Source organism: Buceros rhinoceros, unplaced genomic scaffold, assembly GCF_000710305.1.
Source record: "Buceros rhinoceros silvestris isolate BGI_N320 unplaced genomic scaffold, ASM71030v1 scaffold9457, whole genome shotgun sequence".
Lineage (NCBI taxonomy): Eukaryota > Metazoa > Chordata > Aves > Bucerotiformes > Bucerotidae > Buceros > Buceros rhinoceros.
In genome coordinates this window covers 1-17,092 of record NW_010422751.1, presented here as the reverse complement: position 1 = coordinate 17,092, position 17,092 = coordinate 1, and the positions used below count along the sequence as shown (strand labels likewise).

Below are 17,092 nucleotides of genomic sequence, written 5' to 3'. Positions count from 1 at the left end.
ACTGGGACACACATGCATATATGCGCTCAGAAAAAAAGCACAAAGGTTGGTCTTCTAAGTAAACAGTAACCGAGATGCACCTTTCCAGTTAGGGGAAAGCACAATACCTTAAAATCACTCTTTAGGTTAGCTAGTAAAAAGATGGATGTGTCTGATGGCAGGTATACACTTATATGAGACTGGGCCTGCATTAGCATAATCTTTTTGCATCAACAGGTGATAATTACTCAGTTAACCGAGCAAAATGAGATTACACACACAACTAAGTTGCACTGTCTCTCTAATGTACCAAGCTTTCCAAAATGCAACTCCTCAAACACAAAATTCTAGGAAAGGTTCTATGGTTTAGGGACCCTGGCAGTGCAGGGTCAATGGTTGGACTTGATCACCTTAAAGGTCTCTTCCAAGCAGATGGTTTTTGTGATTCTGTGATTCTATTAATTGCAGCAAGTCCCGAGTATCAACCATGAGCTCAGTGCTCCCTTGCGGCAGAGAAAGCTCTTTGGTACTCTTTGTTGCCACGTGTATCTTTTCAGTAGAAGTAAAAAACCAAAAAAACCCCAACAAAACAACCCACAACCCTGATCAGTTCAAGTACTTCCCCAAAATCACCTTAACAGTTTGGAAGCAAAATCTACTGTAAATAAGTTTTTCAAGCTAACAATCAGTTTTTATGAACATTTGCCACACCAATTCTGAAGCATTTAAAAATAATTATCAATATCACTCACCAAGAGATCTCAAACAGCTTGTTACGTTTACTGACCCTTGTACAAAAGGAAGTTTTACACTTTTTTGCTATGCTTGATGGGAATTGTAGTTTAACTGTGAAGTTTCTCTAGATGAACGTAATTTCCTGTTGAAACACTGAGATGCTGCCATCTAGTGAAAGTCAAGATTTTTTAAGGTGTGATTTTTCTCCTGCATTGAAAATACAAAAGGATGGCAGCATTAAGTCTCTATTCTCCCTAAGGATTTACAGAAATCAACAAGATTCCCACAAATGTTTTTCTCAAGCAATTTCTCTTTAGCAATATAAATTATCAAATTCTAAACTAGGACACTTGCATGATGAATTGTTCTTTTTGCCCCCCCCACCCCCCCCTTTTATTTTTGCCTAACTAGTGATTTACCAACTTTTATTTTTGTATCTAGAGGTTTAAGGTAGAGTTAATATCATTGGACTGGAAAACTCTAATACAAACTAAGTTAGATATAAGTTCACACCAGACCTAAAGCTCCCCCAATAGCATTCTTTAAAGAATTTAGAGTCCTACCTGAATTTCACTTGGGCATAATTTCTTCAGAAAAAACATTTTTGAGGGTAAACTGAGACACACATACACAAAGTTTAGTAATATTATCTTGCCTTTATTATCAAAACAAACCTTATATCAAACATACAGAAAAGTAGGTCTAAAAAGGAAGCAGGGTAGTAAAATGGTTTTGACCCAAAGCAATTCTCTCTCCTATATGCAGATTGTGTCTGTAGCTACTGCAATAGCAGCTTACAACAGAGCTCTTCTATTGCGTTGTACAATCAGGGGCTTTATCTTCTTCTGAAGTTCCAAACCAGTGCTTAAGGTGTTCTTCCGTGGGCTGTATTCCTGCAGGTCGTGTATCTACAGAGAAGACACAAACCATTCTCTGTTAGAACAGCAGTAGGAATACAGCAATTTAATCTTGACTAGTGTTTTATCAAAGCTTGTCTTCAAGGAGGCTTTGTGTTGTGAGGAAGTTGGCTATCACAAGAAACAGTAATGACTTGTTCTTTCCTTGAAAACCGGTTAACGCTTCAACATGTCCAATGGGGACCTTCTGGAAGTTTTTGGAAGCAAGTGTAATGATAAAGGTAGCAGCATTAATGTGCTAGCATCGATCACTAGGAGACTTCCCCAGAAGTCACCAGGCCAAATATAAGGAAGTCCTGAGTAGGGCTAAGGAACAGAAGTTTCCAAAATAGCTATTACTGCAGCTGGAGCCAGGCAGACCAGCAGATTCAACAAAGACCATCTTGAAGAAATTTAGGAGAAAAGTTAACCAGCAGTTTACCTTGAATAGCTTTGTCAGAAATCCGTGCTTTACCAATGTAAAGTTAAAAAGCAAAGCACTTCAGAGTATCAGCTATCTAGTAATGATATTCTGCTAATTCACTGTAAGTCAGGCATAAATACCTCCACTGTAGTCTGTATCATCTTCAGGGCGTGAAGGATTCATTTAAGTATTAGGTTTCGTAGAAGATACATAAGCTTCACAGGTGCCGCTGGTCAGCCCTTCAACAGTCAGCTGACTAACCAACCATTCAGGAAAATCATGTTATCGGGGAAGTTTTAGGTCTGAATATAGAATGCACAGAGCATCTACCCTCAACTCACCACTCCTTATATTCTGCCTCTCCAAATCTTTATTGGACAACATTGCTGTGGTACGTACCTGTTAGTGTACCCAGGCTGGAATTATCGAAGAAATTTGTTGGACAAGTCAGTGGCAGAGGCTTTGATATATCCTGAGGCTCAATTTCCTGAGAAATAGGTTCCATGGAAGGTGCAGGCATTTGCTCTTTAAGAGAATATGGCACTGTCTTTCTTGGAGACCTTGGTACTGACTCTCTAATGGTTTCTCTTGAGGATCGCTCTTTCCATTTTAGTGCTCGCTCTTTCCATTTTCTAAGTTCCTCTTTCAGTTCAAGCTCATTACTAAAAAAAACCCCAGCGTTAATAAAGAAAAATTTAAAGTAGTTCCTTTAAGTAAGGAAAGATTCTGAACAACAGTTCCGCTATTTTCAGATGACATAACACAGACATGGCAATGCAAGACTCTATCTGTATATCTTGCCTTCAGAGGCAATTTAAGTTCAAATGCCTTCTAACATACCGTTTATCTTCTAGCATTTAAGAGATTCTTACAAAAGAAAGCAATTTAAAATTCCAAAGCCATAAAGATATAAGCGGTAAATCACTAGCTTTAAATACAAGTTTATTATGTGAGAGAATCTAGAAAAATCTACGTAATACTCATTTCTATAGGTCTCCCAGAAATAAACACTAATGACACACATAGTTAAATAGCAAGAAATGATTTGACATGTTGCTGGTCAGCTTTATATTTACCTTAGTAGAAGGTCATTTTGTTTCTTCAGATGCAAGTTCTCTTTCTGTAGCTTTGCTTGTTCAGATTTTAGAACAAGTATTTGTGTGCTCTGCACAACACCACTGCCACCACCACCACAAGTAAGGGGCATTTGGGATTGTCGAAGAGATTCTTTTTGCAGCACTACTAGAAAACAGTTTTATACCGATGTTTGTGTTACTTGGACAGTGCTTAAAACCAAGTCAGTATATTTCTTTAGCCTATTCCTTTCTATGGTCTTCTGTGTAAAACTTCACTAGGGTACAAGTGCCATTAGAACAGTGGGGTTTTTTTGTTTGTTTATTTTTTTTAAAAACACAAAACCACACCTCCCAGTATCCACACAGCCACGGAGGTATTAAGTAACTTAAAAGATTCTTTACTGGGCCAGTTAAGAGTTGAAATAATTACAGTTTCAGGCATGTTAATTATGAATAGAAGTAGCTATTCATATGTGAAGTCATTCAAGGAAAAATGGCAAGAGGAATTACTAAAACTACCGCTTATCCTGCCACAAGTGCAAGAACTCCTGTGATTCTAATGCAGTATATGGGTGGCTAACACACTTCACTTTCTATCTGCACCCAATCCTCCTCACCCGTTGAGATAAGAGGCCTCAATCTGGACTTGAACCATATAACCTTAAAACTGAATGTTTATCGTGAAAGACTCCCTTATATTTATCGTGAATTTACCAGTAACATCTTGTTCTTGCAGTGCTCTTCTATGTTCTTCTTTTAGCTTTGTTAACTGTTGTTGTTGGTGTTCTGCAAGAGCTTTATAATTAGCAAGTCTATATAGGGCAGGAAGGGAGAAAGAACAAAAAAAAACCCAAGAAATCCTTAGTTCATTATTACAGTTGCAAGAGCATGAGTTTGATTTCTAAATGAGCTATCAAATACAAACCATACCCCAAGTTACACAGGTAAAACTACAGAAACCTGTTTGTTGGATTTTAGGTAAAGTGTAGAAAACTAAAAGTTGGACTAGAATTTCTCTCTGCATATCCATTCCCTCCAGTGAACTAGCGAGTGCTTTCGATTACTGCTTGCCCCTCAACTCCTTTTCTTGGAACAGCTATTTCATTTCTGGCTGAACACGGGTTAGTTGAGAAATATTGGTGGGTGTACAGGGAAGGAGTTTCGTATTCACCTGAGATGCGTATGGTTTTTACTTTCTCTGGAATGTACCTACAATTAAAACCTAGGACATCTGAAGCTGAATGCTCACTACTTATTTTACTGAAAAAAAACCCAGAAAAATAGAAGCTAAGAACTAAGGAGTTGAGAATTGTAACAAGGTAAAATTTTAACTTACTTCATATCAAAATAGTTGGATTGTTTCATTCTTTCCATATCACATTTTACCAATTGTGTTTTGAGATCATTAATTTCTTCTTTGTACAATTCAGCACCTTTATCTAATTTTGCCTGAAAATAAAATAAAAGATTTAGTATGAAGAAAGGCCTGTTACTTAGCAATGAATTTAAGGGTTGCTTACTTCGTATCTTTACTATGATCTGCTAGATTTTGCAGGACAACACTGGGAAAAGGAAGTTATTTTGGAGTAAGAATGCCCACATAACCAAATACCACTCTAGCATTAGTCAGTATCCTAACTCTGGTACATTACATACAGTCATATTTTAGCAGGTTTTGTTGATTTATTTGTAGATATAAGTCTGGAAATTTTGAACTAGTATGCAAATACATGACACAAAAAAGAGCTCATGGTTTAGTTTCAGAATTTAAAATCTTTTTTTTTTAGAATGTTTCAGAAATGTATCACGTGCAAGTGTTAAATTCAGCTTCTAGTATCACATGCTGGGTTCTAAATTCTGTCTCTAAAGGCTGCCTTGGTAGAATGTGAAACTGCATGCTGAACAGCTGAGCAGAGTGTTTTATTCCAAAAATGCCATACAGACAATAAGTTGACCTTAGAGATCTGCTGTTCTCAAGCATGCTTTCTCTCTCTGAGATCAGAACAGAATGAGAAAAGTACTTTGCTCATACCTGAAGACTCTGATTCTCTGTTAAGGCAGTTCTGAGGCACTTCTCTGTCTCACTCAGTCTGGCTTGCAGTTGGGTGAGCTCACTTGTCTCTGTTTGTATCTTTATCTGTGCTTGTAACTTGTTTATCCTGTCATCTTTCTCTGTGACATTTTTTCTTACTTCATTTAGTACATTTTCCAACTTCAGAATTTTTAATTCCATAGCCTATTAAGAAATATCAAGAGATAACAGTAACAGCACATGCTCATATTCTTAAGAAACAAAACAACCCATACCACACAAAACCCCAACACTACAGGCTCTATGGCATCTCTTGCTGTCTACTTCAGTTTTGTGTCACTCAAGAAAAAAGTGCTTTGAACAAGGATAACTATAACATAGAGAGAAAATGATTCCTCAGTTCCTAGGATTAAAAACCAGAATTCTTCTCCAGCTTCCAGTATGACATAGTGAATACCATATACTTAAAGCAACCATTGAGAGTATCACACTGTTAAAATCAATACTTAAAAAAAATAGGAACATGTAATAGGGATTTCTAAACTGACATCTATTTCCGTACAGAAAACAGGCAATTAAAATAATCACATTGCAGGCAAGAGCTCAAAATTTCACTTTGGGAATAAAGAAAACTACAAACATAAAGTGCACTCTGGGCCAATGTATTGTGTGGCACAGCTTTACAGTTGTCATCAATCTTCATTTTCTCAGTTTGAAGTACTCCCACTTAGAAAAGAAGCATCAAAGAAGTTTACCCAAGAAACAAATATTGGTACCTTTGTATCTTGTTCTGCAGCCTTTAATTTGTTATGAAGCCTGTAGTTTTCCTCTTCTAATGCGAGACTGGCAGAGCCACCAGGGGCCAGTTGTTCTTTAAGAGTGTTTAGTTCCTGAAGCCACTCTTTACTTTTCTCTTTTCTCTGTTTTGATTCAATATCAGCATTTTTACAATAATTGGCCGTTCTGGCATCCAGCTCTGAAGAAAGTTGAAGCAGCATCTGAAAATAACATCATACAGATAAATTTCAAATACTTTTTGAATCAGCAAGAAATAAGGTAAGGCACAGGTAGTATCTTGAACTATATTAATTTCACATTCTTGTTTCAGTGTCCTGTATTGAGGATGCTTGCCATCAGAAACAGAATCACTAACACTCAAACGACTGGATTCATTTCCAAAAGAGAGGGAGGCAGAAAAGGGCACAAGAAGAAAATTCATTGCAAATTTACCGGTATTTCTGCATTAACTGAAACAAACATTAACATTACAGAAACAAAGGAACTATATTGGAAAAAATTCTTGAAAGTCAGTACAAAACACAATTATTCACAGAAGTTTTTCCTAGAATGTATTCTTTGAATAACTGAAACAATTTGAGAGAAAAACACACACATACTGGACAGTTCTAGAAACCCATATGCTTAACGTGGCAGACAAAGGAAAACTTCACACTTGCAGGAAATGACAACATTATACTAGATTTTTTTTTCTTGTTGTTTGTTTGGTAAAAGCGTTGATCCTGCAAGCCCGCCAACACTGGGAAATTCTGAAGAAGTCAAGACTGCTATTGACTCTACAGAAGAAACTTTTAAAAATAGGCTAAACTCAACAGAACTGAGTCACAACATTGGGGGAAGGAGAATGATGACATCTCCATACTTCAGATCACTACTAGCAGAAGAAATAACAATATGAACAGAAATGGAACTTCCAGGATACACTCTCGTTAGGAAGACTGTTCTTAAAAACAAATCAGAAGGTAGTGGATTCCCTCCTATAACCTTTTGTTTGAGAAATGGTCACTACGTTTAATCAGAAAGATGAAATCCTCTTTGTGATGCACTTCAGCCTGTAAAACACTTGGTCTTTTTTTCTAAATGGGGCGAGAGGTAAGGAGGAAAAAGAGAAAGAAAGGCTGAACCACGTCTAGAATAACTTGACTTTCTGAAATTAGAAAAGATGTGAGAATATAAGTGACAATTGAGTTTAAAAAAAAAAAGACTAGAGCAGTTTTGATGAAGTTAGCTTGAAGAGAGCAGACAAGCCTGTAGGCATAAATCCTGAAGAAAGTGATTGTATAAGGCTGTAAAGCTCTGCAAGCAAAGCTATATAAAAATTTGGAACCTACAGTTTCCACAATTCAGTTTAATAAAAACTGCAAACACCCCCCCCATTATCACTTAGAAAATCTTTTACAAAGCAAGTTTCCAAGTTTGAATGCATAAGGAAAGAAGTCTTTAAAAATATTCTAAGTACTCCTACATCTTAGAGTTAAGTATGAATGTATGAAGTGCTGATAATAGCCTTTAAATAGCTTTTTTTTTTTTGGTGTTTGTTTTGTTTTTAATCAGGTTAGAGGCAGGGTGCTTACACAAAATACTTTTGATTAAAGAAGATTTAACTTTACCTTTACTTTAGGAGTCCAGAAGTTAATAACTTGCAAAAGCCTTTCATTATCTTTCTTTAACTCTTCTTTAAGGTCCTCTGCATCACAGTGAGTTCTTGAACAAGCTTCCCAGAACTGCATTGTTTCTTTTCTAGCACTTTCTTCCCGCTGTAACTCTGCCTCTATGCAGAGAAGTTCACTCTCCATTTCTGATATATCTTTGAGAATGCTCTTTAAAAGGAATTAAAGTTTAAATATTGCTGTGATGTGTCTAAATACACATTTCACCTTCTTAGCTATCAATATTTGCAGGAAGTCTGTTTTAGCAGCTAATTATTGTATAAAAGGAATTTTGCTATACTTAAATTACAATCTACTGGGGAAAATGCGAAGACAATCCACATTCCTGGGGCAGGTAGGAAAGGGAAAAAGTAGGCATATTAGTAAAAGTTTATCTTGGTTTAAAAGTCATCTTGGTGTCAGATCGTATGTGTGTTTTACAGTGCAGATGAGTAAATAACATTCTTACTGTTTTATAACCCAACAATTTCACTTTGAGCCATCTTATAAAACAGAATCATCATACTATAGGAACAGTAGCATTAAAAAGACCCAAATTCTATCCCACCTTAAGTGAAGTTTTAACAGGTAAAAGCAGTGCCATTAGATTAGCACCACCACATTATCCCATGCCTTGAAATATGCAAGTCTTAAAATTGTTTCAGATACTACCTCAGCACTCAAGTGCAAACTCTGCAGCACTTCATTGATGTTTAACTCTTCAGAGGGTATTACATTCTGGTTCAAATATGTCTTCCTGAGATACCGAATCTGAGCTTGTAGCTGATCTTGTTTTCTCTTTTCCTCGAGCGATTCCATTTCATACTTGTTAACAGTAGTATGATATTCTCTTTTCTTCGAGCAAACACTACTGAAAAAAAACTGTTGTAGAAGCACAGGCTGTATCAGTGAGTATGTTTGAAAATCGTACCCTATACCCAGCTAAAATCTACACCCAGCTAAAATTCCATTGCATATAAAATCCCGTCTATTTATTCTCTTGGCTCATAGGTGTCCAGGACGATTAAAGCATAACTAAGAAAATCAAGTTCACACATGCTGTATAGCAATGGCATTTAAGACCGTTAGCATTTCTAAAGTACCCCATTTTTTACAGACTCTTAAAAAGGCCAAAAAGTCTAAAAAGCTCTAAACAGACTTCCACGAATTTAGACTTTGAAAAGCAAAGTATTCTTCATTGTATTTATTTTCTCTTAGAGTTGTGAAAGGTGCAGACAATCTACAAGAATATCACTATGCTGATTTAAAGCTTTATTTAAGCAGAGATCACTACTTACATCTTAAATATCTTTATTAATCATGAAAAAGTTAAAAGGCATCTATAGGAAAAAGGAAAAAAATCAAACCTGAAAAACCTGTGTGAAGTTATCAAACATGGCTCTTTAGGACTGACACTCAAAATTATATCCTGTATTTTTGTATGCTGGACATGAACTTTGTCTTCTCCCTGCACCTGCCATTCCCCGTCCCCCTCCAAAATCCAACAAACCTCAAATTCTTTATCATTTACTGTACTACTACATATGATTGCCTGATTGCCCTTAATTCTTTTCTGATAATTAGAATCAGTTTCTCCACTGAACTACAAATTAGGGAAGGTCTGCAAGGCCACAGAAGTCAGCAAACTGCTTGGGTAGTTTTGCAGAGTAAACATACATCTCCAAGGTATCCTACATGTCTCTTTCCCCCCCAATAATACACGTACCTGGGGTCTATAATTTGGTTTATGGAGTAAAGAATAAGATTTCATTAATAATAATCCATTTTAACTGGAAAAAGAAATAATACTGTGTAAAGCAGCTGTACTGAAAAACCTAACCTGACTAAGGTTGATTAACTTAAATAGTTCTTGTTTTCCAGGAGTGTGAAGCATTTACTAGCAAGTTTATTTTCCACAAGATACAGATTCACAAAAATCAAAGCTAGAGTATGCAGAATCCTAGCTCTTAATACTGAGGGCTTATAAAAAAACCAAACCAAAGCAATCCATATATTCAGCATTTTAAGTTGGTACCTTCAGCTTTTTCAATAAATTCTGGAGGTGAGTGTTTATTTTCTCATTTTCAGTTTGAAGCTTTTTGACTTGTTTACTTGGTTCCAATGAAAGCTGAGTCAGTATCACAGCCATCAGTGCTTTCTGATTATCCAGTTCATTCTTCAGATTAAGAGACATTGTGGAGAGACATTCATACCTCTTCCCTATATTTGGAAATTTCTCAAGAAGCTCCTAAATGCAAGTGAAACAAATTCAGACACAACAAGGAAAAAAGCTTAAAATAAACCAGACTCCATGACTAATCCCTACAGTACCTATTGGTTTTACAACAGAAGAATTAATAGGACTAAGGCTTCAGTTTTGGCTTTCCACAGGAATACAACAACAACACTAAGCCAGGCACAAAAGCAGAGAATTTTAGTTTTTCATAAAATGATTTCACAAGCTCAGATTACTTTAATGATTTAGATTGCCTGGCCATATCAAGACCTGTAGGTCAGGCCCAAAATGAAATTGTTGCCTGTTCACAAGTCTGCCTGCTGGGCTGTCCTCAGGATGAGCTTCCAAACTGATCTACTTGGTCCTTTGTTGAAAGAAAGGGATCACGAAATTGTTCCTCTTTACAGGAGAGTGCTAGGAACATGTGATCAAGCAGTAGCAGGCTGAAAAATGCAATAGGCTTCAAGGCACTCCCGGTAAACGGCAACTGAATTATCACATAGGAAGCTAGGTTATACCTCTTAAAGTATAAAACCTCGCAGGCATACTGCCTTCATCTTTGGTTCTTGGATGGAAGAACCAAGATTCACCAGTTTAAACTCTTCACCACACAGTAAAAACATTGAACCTAATGTATGCCCCTTGTCAACAAGAGCAAATACAAGATTCTTGAGAAAACTGCATGAGAAAGGGGCATACAAGGTATTATTACAAAAGTCAGAAGAGGAGAGTGCCATTAAGAGGGATCACCTGATGTTATCTTCCCTCATTATTAGCTTCCTGCTGCTGATGTAGGATAGAAAGTACGATGGAGAATGCTACACAACTGATTTTTGTAGTTTGTCCTTCACCGCTTTTGGTGTTAACTCAAGCAGCACTAAAGGCTTTTCTAGCATTTATAGAATGATGCTCAAATCAAGGTTTATGCTTCAGAATAAATGGTATTAAGGTCTTACTTCTCTGCCTGTTGTAAGGATACATGTAAGTTTACCTTAATTTTCAAGGTTTTTTCTTTCAGGCTGACATCAACCATCTCCTCTGCATTATCCTCTAGGTTCACCTGAATGGAGATATCATTCAGGTTTCTCAGTTTCAGTTGGTTAAGAGCACATTCCAGTTTTGCATTTGTTTCCACATACTAAAATAAAAGCATACATATTTTAAGTACCATTCAAGAAGAGAAGTTATGAATAAACTTAGGTATGCAGCTTGCAACACCAACCATCTCAGAATTTTTTTGCAATTCTGTCTTGAGCTGGTCCCGCTCAGACCTGACATCCTGGAGAAGTTTTTGTAGCTCATCTTTTTCTTGATTAATTGATGAGATTTTTTCTGTAAGTTGTAAAGAGTGACTAGTTCTTTCAGCCAATAACTGGTCTTTTTCACATGATATGCTATTTAACATCTCAGTTAACTGTTGAACCTATAGTAAATAGTGGAGAAAAAACAAGAATTACAATTTGGTCCTGGTCTGTACACTCCCCTATAAAGCACTCTCAAATCACTTAGATCAAAGAACACCATTTCCAATAACTCTAAAAGTCACACTATTGGCAAGAGAAGTTTAAAAATAAATTTGGTGTACTAATCACTCTGAACAAGAAATTGAAAGGAAGAGGAGTACCATAACACTAGTCAACTTCAGTCAAGCAAGAGGAAACAAACAAAAAGGCAGTCAACACATCCAACAAGAAAAATTAAGCAAAACAGAAGATTAACATAAAAGATGCTCTAATGAGTAGAACAGTTATGTATTTGCTAATTTGAAGCAATCCTTAAGTATGTGCTTTGATCTACAGACAAAGAAAGAGTTAAACAGGCAAAAAGCAAAGAAGTAAAAACTGCAAGCAGATTGAGTTGGCAAGAACTAGGTGTAAGACTTTCAAACTCTATCTGTTATTCAGAAAGTGTGGACAGCATCAAGGATTCCAAACCGACTTAGGGTCATATTGTCTATACAATGCTTTTTAAAGTCTGAGTAACTACATGTAGAATTACTATTAAGCCTGCACACATTGGGTAAAATGGCCCTTCTAATGGATCGATCCAACTGGTTATGAGGGTGAGACACATTGAGGATGCTATTTTTAAAGCATCACTGAAGAAACTTATACAAAATCCTTTGCCCATGTTCATGCTTCAGGAAAAATAAAAAATGTTATTAAAAATCAGAAAGGATTTATCTTGAGCAAAAGTTTAGCGCATCTGTACGCTCCCCTATAAAGCACTGTCAAATCACTTAGATCAAAGAACACCATTTCCAATAACTCTAAAACTGACACTAATGGCAAGAGAAGTTTAAAAATAAATTTGGTGTATTAATCACCGGGAACAAGAAATTGAAAGGAAGAGGAGTACCATAACACTAGTCAACTTCAGTCAAGCAAGAGGAAATAAACAAAAAGGCAGCCATAAAAGGCAGCAATAAAACATCAGAAGACAGAAGAGTATCTACTAAAACCGAAACTTCTCACCTTGTTTCTGAGACTGTCCTCCAAAATGTCTGACTGCCTCTGAACCTTTAGCAAACGTTCTTCTGTTTCTTCCGCTTTCACCTTCTCATTGCTGAGAAGTTCTTGTTGCTGCTTCAATTCCTTTTCAGTTTCAAGAATCTGAGTAAAAATAGAGCAACAAATACAAACTTAAGTTCTGAGATAGTATGTGAGTCTACTTCACACACACCAGGCCATCCAACATTTTACAGCAGTCAAAATACTTGGCACAAAAAAACCCCTGCTTTAGTTTGAGTACAAGAAATTTCAAGTTTTGTCTCTGAAAGTTTCTCCTTTAACTAAGCAGAGCCTGCCAACTAGCATACTGAAAAATCCTTAGTAGTGTAAAGAATTAGACGAAGTACGCTACAAACGTGTTTGGACGTATTTTCTGCAATCCTTGTTTACAGATGAGTAATGCAAAGCAGAGGTGAAATTTGAGAAGGGTTCACATTAAGAACTATCTAGAAAATACTTAACGCAGATCTACGAGTTTGACTCTTGTCAGAGTGCTGTTAAATTATTTTGATAAATTGGATAACCTATTATAGAACTAGCATTCCTTTCACTAAATTTCTGAATTTATAATGAAGTTGAAGTTTTACAGCAAGACAATTGATATTCAAAACCAGGTGAACTGAAAGATACTTATAGCAAGAGTAAGATTCTCCCCTCACCGTAAACTTGAATTAACTACAGATATTTGATGTCATTACTCAACATCTGAGCAAGGAGTGCTGCTCAACAGATACCACACAATCCACTTGTCTTCACTCTTCTTTTCCAGATGTGGCATTAGTGCCAGAATTTGTCATCTTTAGTTTCAAAGTTTTGGAGCTCAACTATGAAACATACCATTTCATCGAATTCATTTAAAAATGCCTGTTAAGTGTTTTGCAAAGAAACCCATGTGTTTTTTGGTTCCTCATTTATCCCTAAATAAAGCAGCCTCAGATAACATTTTTCAAAGAATTTACATACATCTTTAAATACCATTTCATAAGACAGAAGTTAAAGTATGCCAATATTTTTCAGTCTGGGTATATAACATTAATACTTGTAAGATATTTTTCATGACAGCTGCAAGAATTAATCACCTTCCTCTACCCAGTGTTTATAGTTTAATCAAAGATAAAGCACCTTATCAACACTCTCCTGTAGGTTAATCTCCAGTTTGTTCTTCTCCGCTCGAATGCCTTCCAGCATTTCCTGGAGCTGATCTCTCTCCTGTACTAAAAAGCCACACTGTTTCTCCAGCTGTTGAAATTTACTGCTTTCACTCTCAGTCTTTTCTTTCAGTTCTCCCAGCAGCTGGTGTCTTTCCATAGTTACCAAATCTAAGTCTGCATTCAACTTGAGTACCTATTAAAAAATATTTTGAAAAAGTATGAAATCAGCACATAACTATTAGCAAAAACTCTTCTGTTGCTAAATTGCATTACCATGACATCATCTATTGGACTAATAAATCAGCACAAATTACCATGGTAAATACCCGTTATTTTAATGAGTTCTTGAAGGGACATCCTCTAAGTTATTTCTAAGAGCTTCTTATTACTGTACTTGCCTTTTCTTTCAGTTTGTTTATTTCTTCATTCAGTTTTTCTTCAGTGTTTCGCAATTTCTCCTCTCCATTTGCTAGCATGTTCTTCTGGATATCAGCTTGCTCTTTCTGATGCCTTAGTTCTTCCTGTAGATTTTCCATTTCTGTCAGAACTTTTAAGGACTGCAGAACAAGGTATTCACTCAGTATGACTAAGTTTTGCTTATCAGAAGTTAAGAATAAGTCAAAACATTTGAATTTCTAGGAAAGAACTATCAGAATAATCAGTGTTTTACTTTAGAATCCCTCAGTTGTCATTCTCCCATGCCTAGTTTAAGATTTCCCAAGGAAGACAGTCTTTAGAAACCATCTTTAGGTTTTTTTAAAAGTAGGCAGAAGAGAAAATGGAAAAATGTTGGGGGCAAGGAGAACATGTAGATGACTACTTAAAAAAAAAAAATCCAAGGCCTCAAAAAACAAACCAAAACAAAACAATCCAACCCGGAACACCATACCATGAAAAAGATACCCTTATTCTTGTGACAATTACCACCAATTATATGGAAAATTTGTCCCATTGATTATAAGATGTAAATCTAATTAAAGATTTGATAATCCAATTTGAAAATTGCCTATTTTAGTTTTAAATTAGTTGGTCTATATAGAAGAAATCAGTGGTTCTACCTGAGGCTTGCTAAAATTCATATAAAAGCTTTTACAGAGCTTCTCTCAGGGGAAAAAAATACTTACCAGACTAACTTTAGCATTATCAGCTTGAATTTTGTTATCTATATATCAGAATGAATTCATCTGAAATACTGTGTCAACATAAGCATACTTTTCATGAAAATACTTGGAATATTGCAGTCACTAATCCACTAGGAATTGAGACATCAGGAAAGAGAAATAGGATAGTTCATCAGTTTCTTCTCCAGGTGTAACTTTCTCCTCAATCTAGAATGAGCTGAAGTTTCAGGAAAATTAAGCCCTTAGATATCAGTAAACCTGGATTACTCCTCCCTTCAGTGCTAAATGCAAAAGCACTGTAGATGAAATAAACCAGGAACTTGGAGTGTTTGTCCAGCAGGCGGCAGACAACTGAGCCTAAACCCAGTTCAGCTGAGTGACCAAAAGGGCAGCCAAGGCAGGAGGAAAGAATAAACCCTGAGACAGATTCCAAAATCCAGGCTTGATTAGTAAACTAGATTTTTAGTTCACTGCTGCTATGCAGTAGTGAAGGGAGAGAAAGAGACACTGAATAGCAGAAGGCCTCGTGACCAAAGCAGTTCAGAGTGGTATAAGCTGCATTTCAAACAAGTAAGAGATTTTACACATACTCTCTCCTTGCTTTCCTGACAGTCAGCCTTTAACTGATCTCGTTCTGCTTTACACATCTCCACCATTTCCTGTAGCTCATCCTTCTCCTGATTAAGCACAGTGATTTTCTCAAGCTGCTGACAGATATGCTCATTCATTGTTCTTTCAAGGTGTTCTTTTTCTGCCAGTAGTTTGCCATATTCAGATGAAACACGAGCCAGGTTTTCAGTTACTTCAGTGAGCTGAAAGAACAAGTAACAACCAGTATTTACATTTCTAATAATTTCCAGCATGGGTAGAAGTAGTTTCATAGTTAGTTTGGAAAAAACCCACACAGTATCATTCTAGTATTGTCTAGTCCCAGTGACCAGGTTCTGATTTAAGAAGAGTGTCAGTGGATCATATTTCACAAGCGCTGTGTATGTACAGGCTGGTATAATTGGGTTATACTATGCTATAGTAAGGAAGGAAAGTTGTAATAATTTTGCTTTAAAGTCAATCAGGTTTCAGTGCTTCTGTCTTACTGATAGACAAAAGTGATTTTTAACAAAACCCACAGGCCATTATAGTTCCATAAAAATTACTCCATTGCTATGTCCACAGCAAAAACATAGCTAGAAGACATATTATTAGAATTTAGAAAGTTTTAAGCCTTGGAAAACGCATTGAGGTCAAAGAGCAGTATTGATTCCAAATAATATTCAATCATTCAGCACTAAGGCATGTTTGGTTATAAGTAAGGGTTGTAGCTTGCAGGTCAAATTCCATTTGATCATTTTTTCACTGCCTCTGTTTCTAGGGAATTCTTTCAAGAAGCAGTACGGGGGAAAAAGAAGGTAAAAACTTGTAATGAGGTTTCATTATTACATTTACTGGACCCTTACAAACTTAAACTGACCCTTGCAAAATCCTGATAGGTTTTAGTTTACTTGACAAAACTGCATCTGACCTTCTGCTGCAGTTCATCAGTTGTTTCCTTTAATGCCTCTTGTGCTTTTAAGAGTTGATTTTCCTTCTCTGAAACACTTCCTTTCAGCTCCACAATAGTCTCCTGATGTTGTCTGAGAGATTTATGAGCACATCTCAACTCCTCCTGCATCTCAGAATTCTTGGGACACAACACAGTTAAAGTATATTAAAGCCCAAACAACACACCCAAAATTTAAGACATAATTAGTAAAGCTATTATTCTAAAGGAAGAAGACTGTTTTTCTTACCATGTTAGTTGTCTGTTGTATAGTTTCTCTTAGCTGGTCTCTCTCATTTTGGAGATTCTCCACTTGCATTTTCAGATTATCATCTCCTCCTCCTGTCAGAGCGCTCACTTCTTGAGAGTCATGCAATTTTGGAATAAAATCTGTTCTCTCCATTTTTTCAGATTCTCTTAGACATTTATTGGTCTTTGCTGCCTCCATTTCATGCAATTTCTTTTGAGTCTGGCTCAGCTCTTCTCTCAGAAGAAATAGCTCTTGCTCAATAGATTTTTCTTGAATCTGTGTTACCTATTTTATACAATATAGAAATCAACATATTTGGGAAGTAGCCTTAAGAGAAACAATCAACCTGTCAGAGTTCAGACATGTAAAACAAACTGAAGTGATCTTTTAGAGACATTTGCATTGTTTTCAGAATAAGAACATTTCACTGAACTCAATATGCAATTCAAGTTTCTTGAAATAAGAGACATGTAAAATTTGAAGTGAGGACTTCAGAAACAAGTAACCAGAAGTAGAATTTCATGACCTGACGGGGGAAAAAACCCCAAACCAACAAAACCCCCACAAACTATACTACAGAAACATCATTCATATTTCTAGTCTCAGTTGTAGATAATGGTGTCAAGACAATGATTTCCTTGGTATTTGTCCATTCCCCCCATAAATAATTGTCCCGGTTTGGGCTGAAACTTCCTTGT

At 36.3% G+C, this 17,092-nt stretch overlaps 1 protein-coding gene across 1 annotated transcript; it reads right to left on the bottom strand.

Moving 5' to 3' along the window:
• Positions 1–1,524: 1,524 nt before the first annotated feature.
• Positions 1,525–16,679, bottom strand: LOC104496965 (centromere-associated protein E-like; the record flags this gene model as incomplete). The annotated part of the gene is made up of 18 exons (XM_010140164.1): positions 1,525–1,622; positions 2,434–2,696; positions 3,111–3,276; positions 3,825–3,922; positions 4,447–4,559; positions 5,143–5,346; positions 5,919–6,140; positions 7,551–7,760; positions 8,262–8,471; positions 9,625–9,837; positions 10,817–10,963; positions 11,048–11,248; positions 12,300–12,437; positions 13,458–13,679; positions 13,885–14,043; positions 15,198–15,419; positions 16,127–16,285; positions 16,395–16,679. Coding segments are annotated over 18 exons (3,330 nt in total), but the record flags the coding sequence as incomplete, so codon positions are not given.
• Between the last annotated feature and the right edge of the window lie 413 nt (positions 16,680–17,092).